The 17,298-nt window shown below is 55.5% G+C and overlaps 1 protein-coding gene across 1 annotated transcript in view; it reads left to right on the plus strand.

The window, feature by feature from the left end:
* The window catches only part of PITPNM3 (PITPNM family member 3), a 94,842-nt gene continuing 78,863 nt past the window's right edge, over nucleotides 1,320–17,298 (plus strand). Inside the window, exon 1 of the mRNA XM_018064454.1 lies at nucleotides 1,320–1,494. Within this exon, the coding sequence (XP_017919943.1) occupies nucleotides 1,473–1,494 (22 nt within the window). The 5' untranslated portion in view covers nucleotides 1,320–1,472. The remainder of the gene's footprint in view (nucleotides 1,495–17,298) is intronic.

Genomic DNA, 17,298 nt, shown 5'->3' on the forward strand with positions numbered 1-17,298 from the left:
ATGCAATAAACCAGCAGCCGAAGGGCCACTTGAGGGGGATCCTGTGGATGGAGACAAAGTCCCAGAGTGAGGGGGTCAATGCTGGGCCAAATGCCCACTGAGGACCCGTTTAGCCCCATGTGTGCCCTGTTTCTATAGACGGGTTAATGGGACCCTGGAGCTGGGACCGTGGCTAGCCTGAGCATGGAATTATTCTTTTCCCTTGACAGCCGGAGTGGGACAGGGTGGGTGGGGAGCTTGGCTACAGGTTGCAACTGGGTTTTAGCCCTTTCCAGTTCCTCGGAAGGAAGCAGAGAGCATCTTCCCAAGGGAGCTTAGCTTGGGGGAGGTTGAAAAGTCACCTGAGAACAGATACCCCCTAGCCCTCTCCAGCAGCAGACAGCCAGGCAGCCGGCTATGGGGGTGTTGGGAGCTGCCAGAGCCTGGTCATCCATCTGTTGGGCCCGTGGATCTGGCCCAGCCCTGGGCTAGGGATAAGACTGCTCTCTCCCCTGAGCCTCCCATCTGGCTACCCCCCCCAAGTGCCAGTGAGACAACTGGCCTTCTCTCATCCCCTTTTGGGGCTGGACCGTGAATCCCTGGCCACCACCAGGCAGAAGCCACAACACCAACCTTCCTAGCCTCTGCTGGGCCTGTTCACCAGGATGTCTGCCCCCTAGGTTTGGGAAGCGAAAGTGGGCTATTGCTCACCGCTAGGCTCCTGGCCTCCCCAAACTGCTCCAGCCTGGAATCCCAGGAGGGCTCTGCATGTGTTTTTACACCTTCTTTTAGAGCTAAGGGCACAGAAATCCCTTCCCCTCTGAGGCTAGTTTACACCCAGGTTCTGGATCCTAGAAAACGATTCCTTGGACTGGGGGCTGATGGAGGGTCCAGCTCGCCTCCGATCCCTGGAGCCACCTCCCTCTTGGCTTCCCGGGAGCCCTCCCCAGGTCCCTTCTTCCTCTCTGCCTCTCCTCTCTGCTCTCCGTCACTCTCCAGGTGCCAGGGAAGCGAGTCTGCTCCGAATTTCTCTCCCCCTCTCCCGTCGGGGTTTCGGCCCCAGAGGTGTCTCTAGTGCCCAGTCTCCGTGGCTCTCGCCCCCGACTCCCGGTCCGCGTGCCCATCTCCGCCCGGACCGCAGTGTCTCCGCGTCTCCGCGCCCGTCCGGGGCTGGGAGCGGAGCGTGTTGGAGCGGCGGCCGCGGCCCCGGGCTGGAGTGCGGGCCCGCGGGGGCGGCGTTGGGCGCCTTCCTCCGCCAGTCCCTCCCCGGCAGCGCGGGGGGGCCTGCGCGGCCGCCGCTCGGCGCCTTTAAGGGAGCGGGAGGGAGCGGCGAGGCGGCGGCGGCTGCGGTGGCGGCGGCCGCGGCGAGCGGGGCGGGGGCGCGGGGCGCGGCGCTCGGAGTCCGCTCGCGGCCGGAGGCGGCTGGGCGGCCGGGACTGGGCTGGGAGCCGCGAGGAGCGCGCGCAGCGCCGCCGGAGCCCGCCGCCCGGGCCATGGCCAAGGCGGGCCGTGCAGGTGAGGGCGGGCGCCGGGAGGGCCGGGCCGCCAGCGGGGGGAGGGACTCGCGCGGCTCGAGGTGGGGGGGGCCGCCGGTCCAGGTGAGCCCCCGGCGCAGGTGGGCGGAGGTTCTGGGCGGGCCGAGCGGGCGGCTGCGCGGCCGGCCCCCTGGGAGCGTGGAGAGGGGGCTCCGCGCGCCCCGCGTCCTTCCTGCGCCCCCGGTCACCTCGTGGGACACCGCGTCCCCTCGCCACCGCCCCTCTGGAAAGGGCTAGGTCCGCGGCGCCCCTACCCGGCCCGGCGGAGGGGAACGATCGCCACCCTCCCGAGACCCTGGGCAGACCCGGGCGCGGGGAACGAAGGCGAGGTCCCGCGGCTGCCGCTCTATCCCACGCCCCCCGCCCCAACCCCAGCGCCAACCAGGACGCGCCCCCTTGTCCTGCCGCTCTCGCTATCCAGGGCGCGACAACCAACTACCCCCCGCCTCCCCGCCCCCAGCTCAGGCAGGAGACCCAGATTTCTTCTGGGGAAGGAGGGGTGCTCCGCTCCGCACCGGCTTGTGAGCCGTCCCGCCCCCTCCCCCTCCCGGACCCTGGGAAGCAGAGCCTCGGGGCCCGAAGTCTGAAGGGTGGGGGGTGCTCTTCTGCGGTCCCCAGGGCTCTGCCCTCCCCCAGACCCAGGCCGTGTGGTCCGGGGTGTGAGGGAGTGGGCGTTAGTCATTTCTTCATTCATTCAGCCAGACGTTCATTCACCAACATCTGCTTTGTGCCAGGCCCAGAGCTGGGCACTGGGATGAGGAGGTGGACCAGACGCTGCCCCTGTTCGCACTCTCTGGGCCCGAGGGTGACTTGGGAGGGCGCTGCAACGAGGGTGGTAGCAAGCCTGGTCGCAGCAGGGCCGGCTTTCGAGGCTGGCATGTGTAAATCTCCTGTGCACTCACACCCAGCCTGTGACGTTGGCAGGTGCCATGGCACCCCCTCGGACTCAGCAATGGTTTGGCACGAACCCCACCCTCTCTCCGTCAGTGGTGGCAGAGATGGAATGAGTGTGAGTTCACTTCTGCACACACTTGGAGTGGATTCTGCTGGGCTGTGTGTGTGTAAAGCCACTGCCACCCCTTGGATGCTGCCCTGATCCTGGACCGGGTCCCGATGCTCCTATACATATGCTGGGTGTGTGCTTTGGGTGCCTGAGAATATACTCCTGTTCTGTCCCCTGGAGTCCTGTCTGGGTGGGGCTGGTTGTGTGCGACACAGCCAGTGAGGAACACATCTAAACACTCCCTTTCTCACTTCCCTCCCTTTTCCTCTCCAAAGGGAGGCACCAGGAGATGACACCCATGGGGCTGGAAAAGGCGGTCTCCTTGGGTCCTTGCCCACCCCCATTCCTCACACAAGAGCACATGGCAGGTGTGTGTCCCCCGCCACTGTCCTCGCTTCTTGTGTGCACGCGTGTGCAAGTTCATGCACACCCCTTGCACACATCACCTACCCGAACACCGTCAACACAACAGCAGTTAACAATTGCTGCTTTTACTAGGCACCAGGCAATGTGCACCACCATCCCGGGAGGCAGGAAGTGTTACTCTTCCCTTTTGAAAACATCTGCAAACAGAAACTCAAAGAAATACCTCCATCCAGGTGGCCCAGAGGGTCTGGGCAGAGCCTGGATGTCGGGCCAGACAGTAAGGACTTCTAACGATGGATTTTCTCCAATGTTACCCTCAGAGGTTCCAGCCCTTCCACCTTGGTCTGTGCGTCGTTTGGTCTCTAGACCGAGAGTCCGTGGGAATTTGTTCCTCTGACAGGTGAAGAACTGCTCTGCCCTGAGCATCGGTGCCTCATGCTATTCTAACATCTTGTCTTTCCTGCTGCAATTTCATGCTTGGCCCTTTCCCTCAGGGCAGCATGGACCGCCCCCCCCACCCCCCACCGCCTTTCTCCTCCGTGGGCCCAACAGCCCAAGCTTCTCCCTCCCACGCTCAGCTGCCACCCCAAGGAGCCTTTGGGATCGACCCTAGCAAGATCGGATTACTCCTCCTCTTCTGAGTTCTTCCAGGCTCCTTTGCATTTTGTAAAAGTCCCTTCTCTTCCTAAGCCTTCTAAGCCTGCTGACTTGAAGACAGCAGGCAGTAATGTGTGCATGGAGATCGAAGTCTGTGAGGATGGACTGGGGAGCTTTACAACAGAGGGAGTCCTTGGAGACAGGGGCCCAGGTCCTTCTCTTTACAGCTAGAGAAACTGAGACCCAAGGAGGGGATGTAACACAGACAGGGGTGGCTATTCAGGACCATCTACTGTGGATGGACAGACTGACAGAAATGATCAGCCTTCACCCTGGGGGTGACATTAGAACTGAGGAAGGGTGAAGGCTATGAGAATCTGGCCTGTGAATGAAAGAGTCTGCTCTGTGGCCTATGAGGTGTTCTGTCTAAATCTGGCCAAGGAGGCCATTGACTAGAGATAGAGGTTTGGGTCTCAGAGCAGCCCTAGTGCCTGACTCCAAGGTCATTGCATTGTAGTCCTGTGAGAGCAGCCCAGACTTGTGCAGTGCACACCCTAAGCAACCAGCCATGGCTGTGTCAACAGAGTCACACAGGAGCTGAAGGGAGGCAGTGAAAGGAGCTTCCATGTTGCCAGGAGAACCCAGGTACAAGAGAAAATGTAATCAAGTCTTAGAAAGGATTGGATAAATGGCAGGGGGTGGATCCCAAATGGGAAGGTTTCAGTCACACAGACCAGGATGGTTATGGTGCCCTGTGTCCAGTCTTGACAGAAAAGGCTAGGCAAGGAGAGCCCTTGGTCTTGGCCTGAGGGAGCGCTCGATCTACTGGACAAAGGAGGAGAGATACTACCTATGGGATGAAAGTCTGTAGGAGGGAGGAGAGGGGGATAGTAGGGAGGGTCTGGGAAATGACCTCTTACAATACAGAGCTATCTGGGTGGCAGGCCTCAAGTGTGTTGCAGACAGGGAGGAGGCCAATGGGAGCTTAAAACAGCGAAGGCTGAATTCCTCTAGAAGCTGGGCCTTTAAAGGGTGGCAGAATTTGGACAGAAAGGTGCAGATAAGACCTCCTAGTCTTGGGAATGGGAAAAATGTACCCGTAGAGGGGGTGGGTGGGGTGGAGGTGCCCAAGGGTGGAGAAAGTTGGCTGGCTGGGGAGAAGGTTCCTGGAGGGGGGCAGAGGGCTGCGAGAAACTCTGGAGAATATGGAAGATGGGAGGGACGCATAAGGTTTGGGTGTTTTGACAGATCCCTCCTAGGAGGGCAGAGAGAGAGGCCAGCTGGGCAGGGCTCAGTAGGGAAGGGTTTGTGCTGGTTCCTGCCAGCCACCGGGCCCCTCCCTTCCTCCCTATGCCCCTCTGGCCTCAGCAGGTTGGCAGGCAGGTCAACCCTGGGGGCAGGACAAGTGGAAGGCCCTGCCTGGCAGGAGCCGAGGCAGAAGCCAGGATGGTTTTTGAACCTCTCTGGCTGGGCCAGAGCCGCTGTCTGGAGAGGCTGGGAGGGGGCTATAGGGCTGGGCCTTCTTCCAGGCTGGAGGAACCAGTTTATTTGCTCCCAGGTGTTGGGGAGGAGCCAGCAGGCTGGAGTGTATCAAACCCAGTAATTTGAGTCAGTAAAATACTGATCCTTTAGGAGCAGAGCTGGGGGCACGCCTTCAGAGACTTATGTTCAAACCATTTGCCAGGAGCTGACACTGAGCCCTGGGGAGGGGGGCCCAGTGGAAAAAGGTGATGGCAGAATTGGGCCCAGAACCTGTGTCTCCAGAGATTTGGTTTGAACCTGGTTCTGCTGGGTCAGCCGCCCTCTCACCATCCCAAAGTCAGACCTCCTCCTGGGCTTCTGCTTCGTGGTCCCCGGGTGGTGTGTATGGCGGGGGGATGGGGGTGAGGGAAGTGGCTGGATCCCTCAGAGGACAGAATGTTTCGGAACTTGGGAAAGGGACAGCTCTGAGATTCTCAGGACTTTGGGGAAGAGCCAGGAGATTTGAGGCACGACTCAGAAACTCCCGAGCCTGGGGTACCAGGATGGCTTTGCTGTGTATCTGCCGAAGGGCCTCATGATTCTATGTGGCGACGGCAAACACACCTTTGCAGGTTCCTAGGGAGCCATGCGCACACACTCAGTCGCTTCAGTCATGTCCGGCTCTCTGCGACCCCATGGACTGTAGCCCTCCAGGCTCCACTGTCCGTGCGATTCTCCAGGCAAGAATACTGGAGTGGGGTGCCACATTCTACTCCAGGGGATCTTCCCGACCCAGGGATCGATCCCATTTCTCTTATGTCTCCTGCTTTGGCAGGTGGGTTCTTTAACACTAAGGCCACCTGGGAAGCCCCTAAGGAGATGGCTAGGGCCAAATCAGACACCAGCGCCCCAACTCAAAGCCCTTCTAAAGCTCTGCCTCCAGGAAGCCTTAGCGGCCTTCTGTGCAGTCATAGAAGCGCTGGAGCTTGGGCCTGTCTCTGGTTCTTCTGCAGTTACCTGTCATAGCAGTCAACCTGGCAGGCCCCAGCAGGCTTCAGCTTGAGACCCTTTGGTGCCTCTTAGCCCTGCCTGTGATGAGGTGTGGGACAGTGAGTCAACACAGCACAGTTCGTAAAACAGTCCCACAGCGAGCACATGATCCTGGGCCCATAAACCCTGGTGGCGGTCTTGGCTGGTGTTTGGGAGTCCAGTGGCGGCACACAGAGTCTGGACACATGGCTAGACCCCCTTCTCTGGGGCCCTGTCTGTGTCAGACTGGCCAGAATGTGTGATGCTTTCTCATATATATCTTAGTGGACTGTGACAGTCTGTGGCTAGAAGAGTCTTGGAGATCTTTTGGTCCTACCGGTTAATTACACAGGTGGAAGACCAAGGCCAGAAAGGCAAAAGGTTTTTCTCTGAGCTCTGGTGTCTTCAAGAACAGAGGGTGTGAACTCCCAAGACCAGTGAGGACTTGAGGACTGGGGACTTCTTTTCGATCTGGGTGCCTCCTAGAAATTCCCTGGGATTCCAGGCTGGGAGAGGGTCAGTGATTAGCATTCCAGGAACAATCTGGCTCATTTTGGGTAGCAGTCAACATGCTTTCCTATCCAACAACATGCCAACGTCTCTTTGAAGTAGGGCTGATGTCATTCCCATTTCATGGAAGAGAAAACTGAGGCCCAGAATGGTTAAGTATCTGATTCCAGGGTCACACATGAAGTTAGAGGCAGAGCTGGAATTAGAACCTAGGTCTCTTCTTCTCTTGGATTCAGCATTCCTAGGAATTTGACTGTGTAACAAAGAATAGACCTGGCCCTGTCACTGGTTGCTCTTGAACTGCCCCTCTGGGCCTCAGTTTTCTCACCTGTAAAAGGGGAATGAGAAGGAAAGAGTTGGGGGGGGGGACAGGACAGCTCTGAGTTTGCTCTAGCTCAAACACTGCTCTCTTCCTCCTCAGCCTCTCTCCCCGTGGCTTTACTGTGCCTTTTGGCCCTCACCTCCTCCCATCTCCCTCCTCATGGGGACCCTCCCAGAGGCTGGTGGGGATGGGAGGACAGATGGGGAACTGAGGATAGGCATTTGGAGAGCACCTGCCTCCTGGGGGTCCCAGGACCCCAGCCTACCACCACATCTGCAGCTAGGAGCTTTGTGGAAGAGGGTGGCCAGGGCCCCCAGGGAAAGGGCTGGAGGTGGGAGTGGGGAGGAGAGAATGCATAACAAATGAGTTTGGAAATCAAATAGGATCTGAGCTCCCCACCCACTCCCTCAAACCTCTTTATACTCCTTCTTTTAAAATTCTTATTTTCTGAAGAGAAGGAAAATGCTACCCGGCACCCCTTTTGCAAACGAATGGGCGCCTTAGTGAGTCACGCAGGAGGTAAATGCCACCCCCAGGGCCCCACGTCTGCCTGCCTGCGGAGGCCTGCACAGCCCCCATGGGGGTACACGTGTGGGGTGCCCCCTGCCTGGCAGAGGCTTTGGGGTGGGAACTGGGTGCCTGCAGTGAAGCCCTGACCCTGCCTCCTCCAGGCTCTTGCCAGGGTGGCATTTTATGAGGTTCAGTTGTGGATGGGACCACGGCTCAAACTGGGGCCAGGCTGAATGCAGGTGTGGCCGCATCAGGGCTCGGTTGGAGACTAGGGGAGGGGCTGCAGGGCCTTGGGCTGTGACCTTTCCGTGGGGTGAATTCAGGACCTTCAGGGAAGGTTTTGTGGCTGTGGGGCTGCCAGGGGCCCCTCAGGTGGGGGGCTGGTGGGGGGGGCAGGTGCTAATGAATCTGTCTCTGGAAACCAGAGTTCAGGGGCATTAAGCTCTTCTCTCCAGGTATCCTGGCAGGGGCATGGTGTGTGTGCTTGTCTGGAGTATCGTCTTCCTTTTGGATTGTCAGCCTGTTAATTTGCAGACCTAGGGCTGGGGAGGCCAGGGAGGAGGTGTTCCCCCTTCCCAGATGACCTGTTATTCTGGAGGGAGGGAAGTGGCCGTCTGTTAGCCGGGGATGCTAAACAAGGGTTGAAAGCAAAAATAGAAACACGTCGGGCTCTGTGTCTGGGAGGGGCGCCGAGTTCTGGTGGATCCGAGAGGCCTCTTCTGCGCCGTCTGCCGCTGATGCTGTGTTTGCTTGGCTCAGTGTTTGCAGAGCACGTCACTCCTGCGCTCCTGACCTCCTCGGGGATGCGTCTAGGTGTGCGGGCTCTGGGCTCGGGCTCCAGGGGCTGCAGCTCTTCCGTGAGCCTGTCTTCAGGGGGTTTGGAGTGGCTGTGGCCAGCCACCCATCCCTCAGACACCTCTGGCCTTCCCTGGACGGCTCCCGAGTGCTTCAGCTCACTGCTGTCTGGATCAGAGCTCCTTTTGGCCTCCCATTCCTTTCTCATCCCCCGACTTCCCACCTCCCGTGAAGCTGGTCTCAGCTGACCGACTCTGGAATCATCCCTTGTGGTAAAAAGAGCTATTTTCAGCCTTCCCATTACTGCCCAGGGGGGGTGGTGTTTATCCCTTGCTGCCGTTTTGCTTCCTTCTTGTACAGTGTAAACTGGAGCGGTGTGGAGAGCATTCCACAGCCCCACCTGCGGGGTCCCGGCTGGCAATTCCCTGGTGCTGTGATTTGGCACCAGATGCAAAGCCTAGTGGGGCCGAGGCCACCTTGGGCCCCCTTCCTGTGCCATAGTCATCCCAGAGTAGCAGGGTCACCAAGGCTCCTGTGGAGTCACCTCGGCCTTGGCTGGTGGGGGCCACTCCCCTGCTGCTGCCCCATTCAAACTGATAGCAGCCTTTGGTGACCTTACTGACAAGCTGGCCAGGTCACTGAGGTTGGGGGGGGCTTTAAAGGAGCCCCCAGCATCCTTTGTGGAGTCTATGACAATCTCCACCCCCGAATCTGGCCTCCCCATGCCCTGGTTGGATGCTGGGTCCCTCCTGGTCTCTGTTCCCTGGTCCACACTGCAGGTCCTGGGGTGATTGGAAGGGGCCCCTCTATCCTGGTTTTTGAGCCTCCCCTTCCCCCTCCCCCACCCTTCTGAGGAGCCTGCAGGTGGCAGAGCCATCAGTGGTGAATTGGCAGGTGCACTGGAAGCTCCCGTTAGAGGCAGGAGAAAACCTCTCCCGTATGGAGCAAGAGTCTGGTGGGACAGAGGGGGACATCTGGGGCTGGAAAAAATTGTTCCAAATAACTCAAAACTGTTGGGAGCCGAATTGGCAGAGCAAAACAGAAGTACAATAGATAGCCAAAGCTATTAATCACTAATTATCTCCTAAATAAAGTAATTAATGGGTATTTAAGTGGCATATTTATGAGACACCAGCAGGTCTTCGAAAACCACATTTTTTCCCCCCCAGAGCAACTAGTTGGGCCAACTGTGTCCTGCTTGGGAGACTGGGGTTGTCATCCCACCCTCAGGCCAGCCAACCTCCCTACCCACACCCCCGGGCAGGGAGTATGACCCCATCTGAGCTTCTCCCTTTGTCATCAGAAACGGGGAGCAGAGCGCCTCTGAACTGACCTCACTGGGCTGCCCTGGGGACCATAGGAAGTGCCTGCAAACCCCTGGCAGTGGTGGAAAATGCTGCACAGAATTTATGTTAGCTGCAAAAATAGCCTTGAAGTTGTATGCTACAGCCCCTTGATGGTGCCCAGTGCTGTTTATGGCCAGGGTCAGGCCGCAGTTGGTGGCTAGAGGCATTGCTTTTTTTTTTTGAGTCCTTGCTGAATGTGCGGTTGGGTCAAGGCTTAGTTTGTGGCGTGGCCTGTGGTCAGCTTCATGGCCTGTTTGAGATGGGGTCCCAGTTATTCTGTGATTGGGGTTGTGACTTGATCTATGGGCAGCTTGAGGTTAGGCTGTGGTTGAGGTCAAGGATGGGCTGTGGTTAGTCTGAGGAAAATTCTGCAGCCTGGAGTCTCAGCCTCAATCCTTGAGTCCACCCCTGGACTGATGGAGCTACCTGGGTGCCCTGGAGACTGTATTCCTTCCAGATCCTGCAGGATCTGGGCTTCAGGTGCTGGGAACCCCAGCATGCAGGCACTTCTGGGGTGCCTGGCATGTCCCCTGAAATAGCCCAGCACACGAGCTCATCAGTGGTGCATATAGCAGTTTGGGAGATAGTTAGGACCTGTTTCTATAGCAACCAACCCCCAACCAGCACTGGTTTCCTTCAATAATGCCTTTTTCTGGAAGCAGCTTCTCCTGGCCTCTTGTTTCTCCCTGGGTGGCCCCATAGCACCTTGAAGGCTGAGCATGGGCTGGTTGGCCCTGATTGATCTTGTCAGGCTCATCCTGACCCAGAGAGGGGGCCTGAGGACATTCCCTAAGGGATACTTCCCTGAGAGGGGACTCTCCTGAGATCTACCTGGTGCTGGGCCATGCTGAGCATAACAAGAACTTTCTCTGGTCCCGGGCTAGGAGAGGCTACAGGCCTGGGGAGGATACCTACTGGGTGTTTGCCTGGAGGAACCCACAGCGCAGTGTAGCAGGCAGGCCTGGACCTATTCTACAGACAGGCACTCTGATGGGCTCAGGTAGAGGATGTTACGAAACAAAGAGGCAGGTGCCCAGACTAGCGTGGGGGTCAAGGAAGGCTTTCAGCTGGGGGCTGGGGGCTGGGGATGGAGGGTATTTCAGGTACCAGGAGCTTCAGGAGCAAAGTCTTGGAGGGAAAGAACATGGCATGGTGGAGTGGGGGTGCTTCCCAGTGGTGGCGTGTTACTGGAACCCAGACTGATGATGGGTGGTGGGGCTCGGAGAGATTGCAGTTCCTGGCTTTAGGTAGCTCAAGATCTGGGGGAGGGGGGCAGACAAGACACAGCCCCAGGGAGCTGCGCTGGCAGAGAGGAGAGAGGCCAGCCGTGCAACAGAAGCAGCGCCGAGAGTGTCAGGGCTCAGGCTATTCTAGCCTCTGGGTGAGGCGAGCAGTTCCTGCCCTGCCCTCGGGGCTCCCGTTCCAGGGGCTGGAGAAGGAGAGGGGCCCATCCTTGGGAGCGTCCACTGTGAAAGGGTCAAAGAAAGCCCTGTGGATATCATGATTTATTTATTTTATTTAACAAACCCTTTTATAGCACTGTCTGAGTGCCAGGCACTATGCCAAACCTTTTTCAAATATTCATTCATGTGATCCTTCTAGCAGCTCTAGGGGTAGACTGTTATAATCCCCATTTTACAGAGGAGGAGACTGAGGCACAGCATGCTGTAGTGACATTTATTAAGATCACTTACATGAGAAGTGGCAGAGCTGGGATAGGAACCAGCCCTTCCCTGGTGGTTCTGACGGTAAAGAATCTGCCTGCAATGCAGGAGACCCAGGTTCAGTCCCTGGGTTGTGAAGATCCGCTGGAGAAGGGAATGGCAACCCACTCCAGTATTCTTGCCTGGAAACTTCCATGGACAGAAGAGCCTGTCTTTTCACTACTGGGAGCATGAGGGGACAATGAGAGGCAGGAAGGCAGGGCTCTGGGTGGAGGGGCAGAGAGGAGGTGGGTCACATCCCTCCCTCCCACTCCCCGCCCCTCCTAGTCCCCCTTCTTCGCACCCTTGCCTGTCTGTAGGAGCCTTTCCCAGATTCTGTGCGTCTCTCACTGTATCCAGCGTGTAGAAGGACCCCTGGGACCTCAGGTCAGAGCTGAGGAGCAGTAAGTGTGATTCTATGTGTGTGTGTCTCTGTGTGTGTCTCTGTGTGTGTGTGCCTGTGTGGGCCACATTTGGGCTCTGGACTCTACATGTCCTGGCTTCCCAGGTGGCTCAGCAGTAAAGAATCTGCCTGCAATGCAAGACCTGCAGGAGATATAGGTTTGATCCCTGGGCCAGGAAGATCCCCTGGAGGAAGGCATGGCAAATCATTCCAGTAGTCTTGCCTGGAGAAACCCATGGACAGAGGGGTCTGGCAGGCTACAGGTTACAGGGTCACAAAGAACTGGACACGACTGAAGTGACTGAGCTTGCGTGCATGCTCCCTGCATGTCTATGTCCACGGGGCTCCCACTGTCCTCAGGGCAGCCTGATGATTTAGCAGCATCGATGGTCAGCAGTTAGACCCAGATGCTTGTGCTTGTAGAACCTGCCATTCTCGTGCCCGTGTGAGTGTATGTGGACACAGGAGGCAGAGACTGGAGACAAGGGCCCTGCCTGAGCCCTTTTCTTCCAAGGCGCAGATTGCCGGGATCCAGCCGGCTGGCCAGCTCTCAGTTTCAGATGTATCTCCAGGCAGGACCAGGCACAGAAGCTGTGGCCATGGTCACAGGCGGCAGGCTCAGTGCCGGGCACCTACCTTGGCCAGCTCAGAGGTGCTGTGACTCCCTGGAGGCCTGGACATTGTCACTTGAACCCCTGCAGGGCCACGGTGGTCAGAGCAGATGCCCATGTTCCCTCCCTCGCTCTTACAGGTGAGGAGAAATTTCTGGGTCCAGCATCTCTTGGAAATTGCCTAAGAGATTGCTTTGACCCCTATCTCTCCTACCTCTCCCATTTCCCAGCCTGGCCAACTCTACCCCGACTTCCTGTAAGGCTCAGTTCTGCCTCCTCCTCCAGGAAGGCCTCCAGGCTGCCTGCCTCTGGGAGGCGCTGTCTACACCTCTCTGGGCTCTGTTGATGTATTTCACCCTGGGGCCAGGTTGCCCACCCCTCCTTTGTCCCTTGCCCTATGCCGGGCCACGTAGGCTGGGCCCCGAGGCTGGCACTGAGGCCATGGATTGAGCCCATTCAGCTTTGTCAGAGCTCATACCTCCTAGGCAGCATCTGGTTCAAGGTCTGGCCCAGGAGGAGTTGGCCAATGCCTCCTACCTCCCTCACTTTACTGGGCCAGGGCTTTCCTCGCTGTGGACTCTCTTTCCCCTCAGACTGGGCTCCCGAGAGCAGGGTGGTGTCTCCCTTCTGGGGTGGGGAGCACTGACCTTCAGGCCAGGGCTGCTCTGGAGTCCCCGGTAGAGGGCAGAGCACCCACTGTTGGCTCCTGTCTGTCTGTCCATCTTCCAATTCCTGTGTCCATGGGAACCAGGGCTAAGGTGGGGAAGTGGGTGACTGCTGGCTGCACTCATACTGGGGAGACCCAAGCCTGTAACGAGGTCAGGGAGACTGTACTGGGCCTGATGGGGATGGGCAGATGGACCAGGAGAGGGGCAGGAATGGCTCCCCACAGCCCCTCCCCCTGCACCCCGCTTCTCTGAGCTCTGCTGGGGAACCAGTGCACCATGGGGTGTGAAGGATCGTTGATTTCTCTGGATTGCCAGGGAAGGATTGGGGTATTCCCTTTTCTCTTTTATCCTGATTTAGAATGTTTTTTTTTTTTTTTTCGGTCTGTGCTGGATGGCTTGTGGGATCTTAGTCCCCTAACCAGGGATCGAACACACCCCCCCTACATTGGAACCATTGGACTGCCAGGGAAGTCCCTTGATTTAAAGTTTTGAATAAGTGTGACGGAGAAGGTGGGACAGAAGAGTCTGTTGGAGGATGTAGGCTGAGCCCTGGAGACCCTGCAGCCTGGGGGAGAGAAGCGAGGAAGAGACCCGGGCTCCTGCCCTGAGCTCTTCGGCAGAGCACACCCTGTCTGGTGGTCCTGAGCACAGGCCCTGGAGTCAGATGGACCTGGGTTCGGATCTTGCTTCATCCCCTATGAGCGTTATGACTTCAGTTGAATGACATCACACCTCTGAACTTTATTTCTTAAACTGTAAGATGGGAATTCATGACACCTGCTCCATGGGACTTGGTTAGGATGAGTTTAGATAATACCTGTGAAGCCGCCAGCAGATCATTTTTTGTTCATTTGCTTGTTTAACAAACACCTCTTGGCTCTCTTCCGCCTGGGCCCCTGTACTGGACACAGAATGCAGAGAGGTGAAGGGCAGGGACCTACCTCAAGGAGGTTGTGCTTCTGGGCCTTTGCCCTCACTGATCTGGGATCTAGGCACCCACCTTCTCTGACTCTCAAGACCATATGTGGCCTTCAACGACCTGACCTGAGACCCTCTACCCCTTGGGAGATTTCTGAACCTCTTGGGCATCTGGGTCCACTCTTTTGGAAGTAAGCAGGTGATAGACTCTGGATAGAGGTGAGAACCTTAAAACCCACCTGTCCTGAGCTCCCATCTATGACAGGCAGGTGAGCCCTACCTGTTCGGGCTCCATTTCCTCTCTCACCTCTTCTTATACCCGTCTCCCCCTCTTTCACTGGCTCCGGCCACGTGGATTTCTTTCTGCCCCTTGTGGGTAACTTTGCCCCTGCACTTCCTTCATCCAGGAAGGCGCTTACTCTCATCCTCTGCCTGTCCACGCCACGCGTGTGTGCCAGGAACGTGCATGCACACACATGGATGTACATACCAGCGCTTAGGATGTCTGGCTCTTTCTCACCATTCAAGTCTCCACTGACCCTCCACATTTTCAGAAAAGTCTTCCTCTCATGCCCTCCCAAGAGTCTATATCAGTGTTTTCCTTTTTTGAAATATGACCTTTGCCGTTTGCTAAAAGAAAAAACCCTGCATGCCGGAAGAAGAGATGAAGGGAACATCTTCCTCCAAACACCAGGTGACGGCTGCTTCTTTACATGATCTGTCTTTTTTTTTAAATAATTTTATTTATTTGTTTTATATTTGGCTGCTCTGGGTCTTTGTTGCTGCCCGAGCTTTTCTCTAGTTGTGGAGATTGGGGGCTACTCTCTAGTTGCGATGCATGTCCATCTCATTTCAGTGGCTTCTCTTGTTGCGGAGCCCCAGGGGCCGCAGGGGTTCAGTAGTTATGGCACGTGGGCTCAGTAGTTGCAGTTCCTGGGCTCCAGAGCACAGACTCAGTAGGCGTGGCACACGGGCTCGACTGTACCATGGCAATGTGGGATCTTCCCAGACCAGGGATTGAACCTGTGTCTCCTGCATTGGCAGGCGGATTCTTTACCACCGAGCCACCAGGGAAGCCCACATGATCCATTCTTATAAGTTCTTTTTTGCACCAGGGTAGATAACTGAGATCCCCCTATGTATTGAATACCCACCTTTCCAGAAGCTGTTTTGAGCAGCCTGTCTGCAAAGAGGGAAGGACTGTAGCAGGTTTAAACAAATGTAGAGTGTGCATTTAAAAGCCAGTGAAGGTATGCATTTTGAAAATAAAGAGGATGGCACTAAACCAGATAAAAGATGCTTTTAAAGAGAAAATCAACTGTAGATACTGACCACAAAGGAGACTCGACACTCAGGTGAAGGGTTCATGTGGAAGGAGAAACAGCACTGGTCCAGTGTTTATAACTCACCGGGTGCAGAGTTCTTTTGACGATGGAGCCAAATGCCCTTGTCATCATCCCTCAGTGGATGTAGAGATCCACGCGTTCACGCCTGTCTGTTCTCCAGGCTATGATGACACTGTAAGAGACACTTGAGGAAAAAGGGCATTGTGGAGGTGGGAAGGGACGGTTTTACATTCTTCCTAGTACTTGCTACTGCTGAAAGGATTATTGCTGCTTCCTTGGTTTAGGTCTGCCTCCTCTGTCCTCCTGTAGAGTGTAAGCTTTGGGAGGGCCCCACTCTGTCCCTCTTATTCACCACGATGTCCCCAGCACCTAATACAGTGCCTTGCAGGATGGGCAGCTCCCTTTGACACCCCCAAAGCCCCACTCCCTTTCTGCCCATCTCTAGCTGGAAGAGCATCTCCTTCAAATGGAGCTGAAGCAGGCTCCTTTGCAGGCTTCCCTGCTGCCGGGCTCTCCCCACTGGGACTCCCACCAAGTCCAGCCCATCACATGGTGTGGGTGTTGCAATGACCTAAGGTGATGGTGGCCTGCAAGGATGGATGCGGTGGGGGAGGCGAGGGAGGGACAAATTCCCGAGCTCTCCTCTTTTCCTCAGGCTCTAACACAAGCTCTCTTTAGGAGGGGGAGGTTGACAGGAATGCAGTTGCCCTTCTTTGTTCGTGGGTGAAGTATATACTGTGGGGGTAGGAGACCCACCATAGCCAGTCCTTTCTCGCTGAAACTTCACTATTTAAATTCAGGAGACAAATCGACACAGATATATCTTTAGATGAACCCACCACTAATTAAACTCTTGCTCCTCGTCATACAAAACTCAGGGACCAAATAGATGAGGTTAATATGACTGTCCTGACTGTCCAGATTCTTGCTTTCTTAGAAATGGAATAGATTTGGACAGCAAGGGATATTTGCACATTCATATCATATGTCTGATAGCTTTTATATCCTTGATATCTGTTAGTTGAGAAAACATATAAAATTAATGTAAAATCAGGAAGGATTTTAAGTGATTGTATTTTTTGAACCATAGAAATCTTCACATACATTTAATGTATACCTATGCACTTCTTTATTTTATTGTATTTTGGTGCAATAAATGGTATTATTTTTCAAATTTCAAATTCCACTTGTTCATTTCTGACATACAGGAGTGCAACTGACTTTTCTATTTTGATTTTCTATCCTGTCATCTTGCTATCCTCAATAATTAGTTCCAGTAGGGTTTTTGGTTTCTTTTTTTGGTAGATTTTGTAGACTTATTGTTTTCTAGATAAACAATCATGCCATCTGAGAATAAAAGCAGTTTTATTTTTCCTTTCTCATATGTATACCTTTTATTTCTTTTTCTTGTCTTATTTCTCTAGCCAGAACTTCCCCCATATACATTTGGGAAATGGTCCCATAGTCATGTTAAAAATACTCACTTATGGTGTATCTGGATTCTTCCAACTCCCTTGCAATAAATCCAGGGTCATAGGAAGGAAATTGCTGATCAGACTGTCATGCTGTCTACACTGTTGGGTGAGAATGAAGAGCTTAGAGCGTCCCCACTGGGCATGTAGGGGAAGACCCAGATTTACACCCAGAAGTGACTCCCAGGTCGATTTTCCTTATGATCTCTGCCTTTTCTGTGTTTCAGAATGTGCTATTTGCTTGGCTTCAAGCCATGAAGCTCAAGTGGGGTGTGTGTTTGGGAGTTTGTGGTGGGTGGGGCAGGAGGGTTAGGCAGGAGGGCTGGGGCCCTGGGCTGACCTATGCTGGCCTCTCCCTTCAGGAGCAGTTTATGTTCTGGGATCTGGGCTCAGGGCAGGAAACGGTGCCAGCATCCTGCAGCGTAGCTGGGTGCAGTGAGCTGAGGCTGCAGCAGGTTTTCTGGGGAATGCGTCATGAGGTGTGTTCTAGCCAAGGCTGGGGGAATGCCCACCCCTTGCTGGTTCATTTACATCTACTATTGCCAGATCAGCTCCTCAAGCATCAGTCAGAGTTGAAAAGTTTCAGGGGAAAGTCTCTTTCGGGTTACTTATTGCACAGATGCGGGAACCAAAGTAGGGGCATTGCTGATGCAAGAAGCCATGTGTACTAGATGGCCAGGGCTGAACAGAGGAAGATAAACCCTGTGTGCAGGGTGGTTTTACT

The sequence above is a fragment of the Capra hircus genome, chromosome 19 (genome assembly GCF_001704415.2).
Source record: "Capra hircus breed San Clemente chromosome 19, ASM170441v1, whole genome shotgun sequence".
Taxonomy (NCBI): Eukaryota; Metazoa; Chordata; class Mammalia; order Artiodactyla; family Bovidae; genus Capra; species Capra hircus.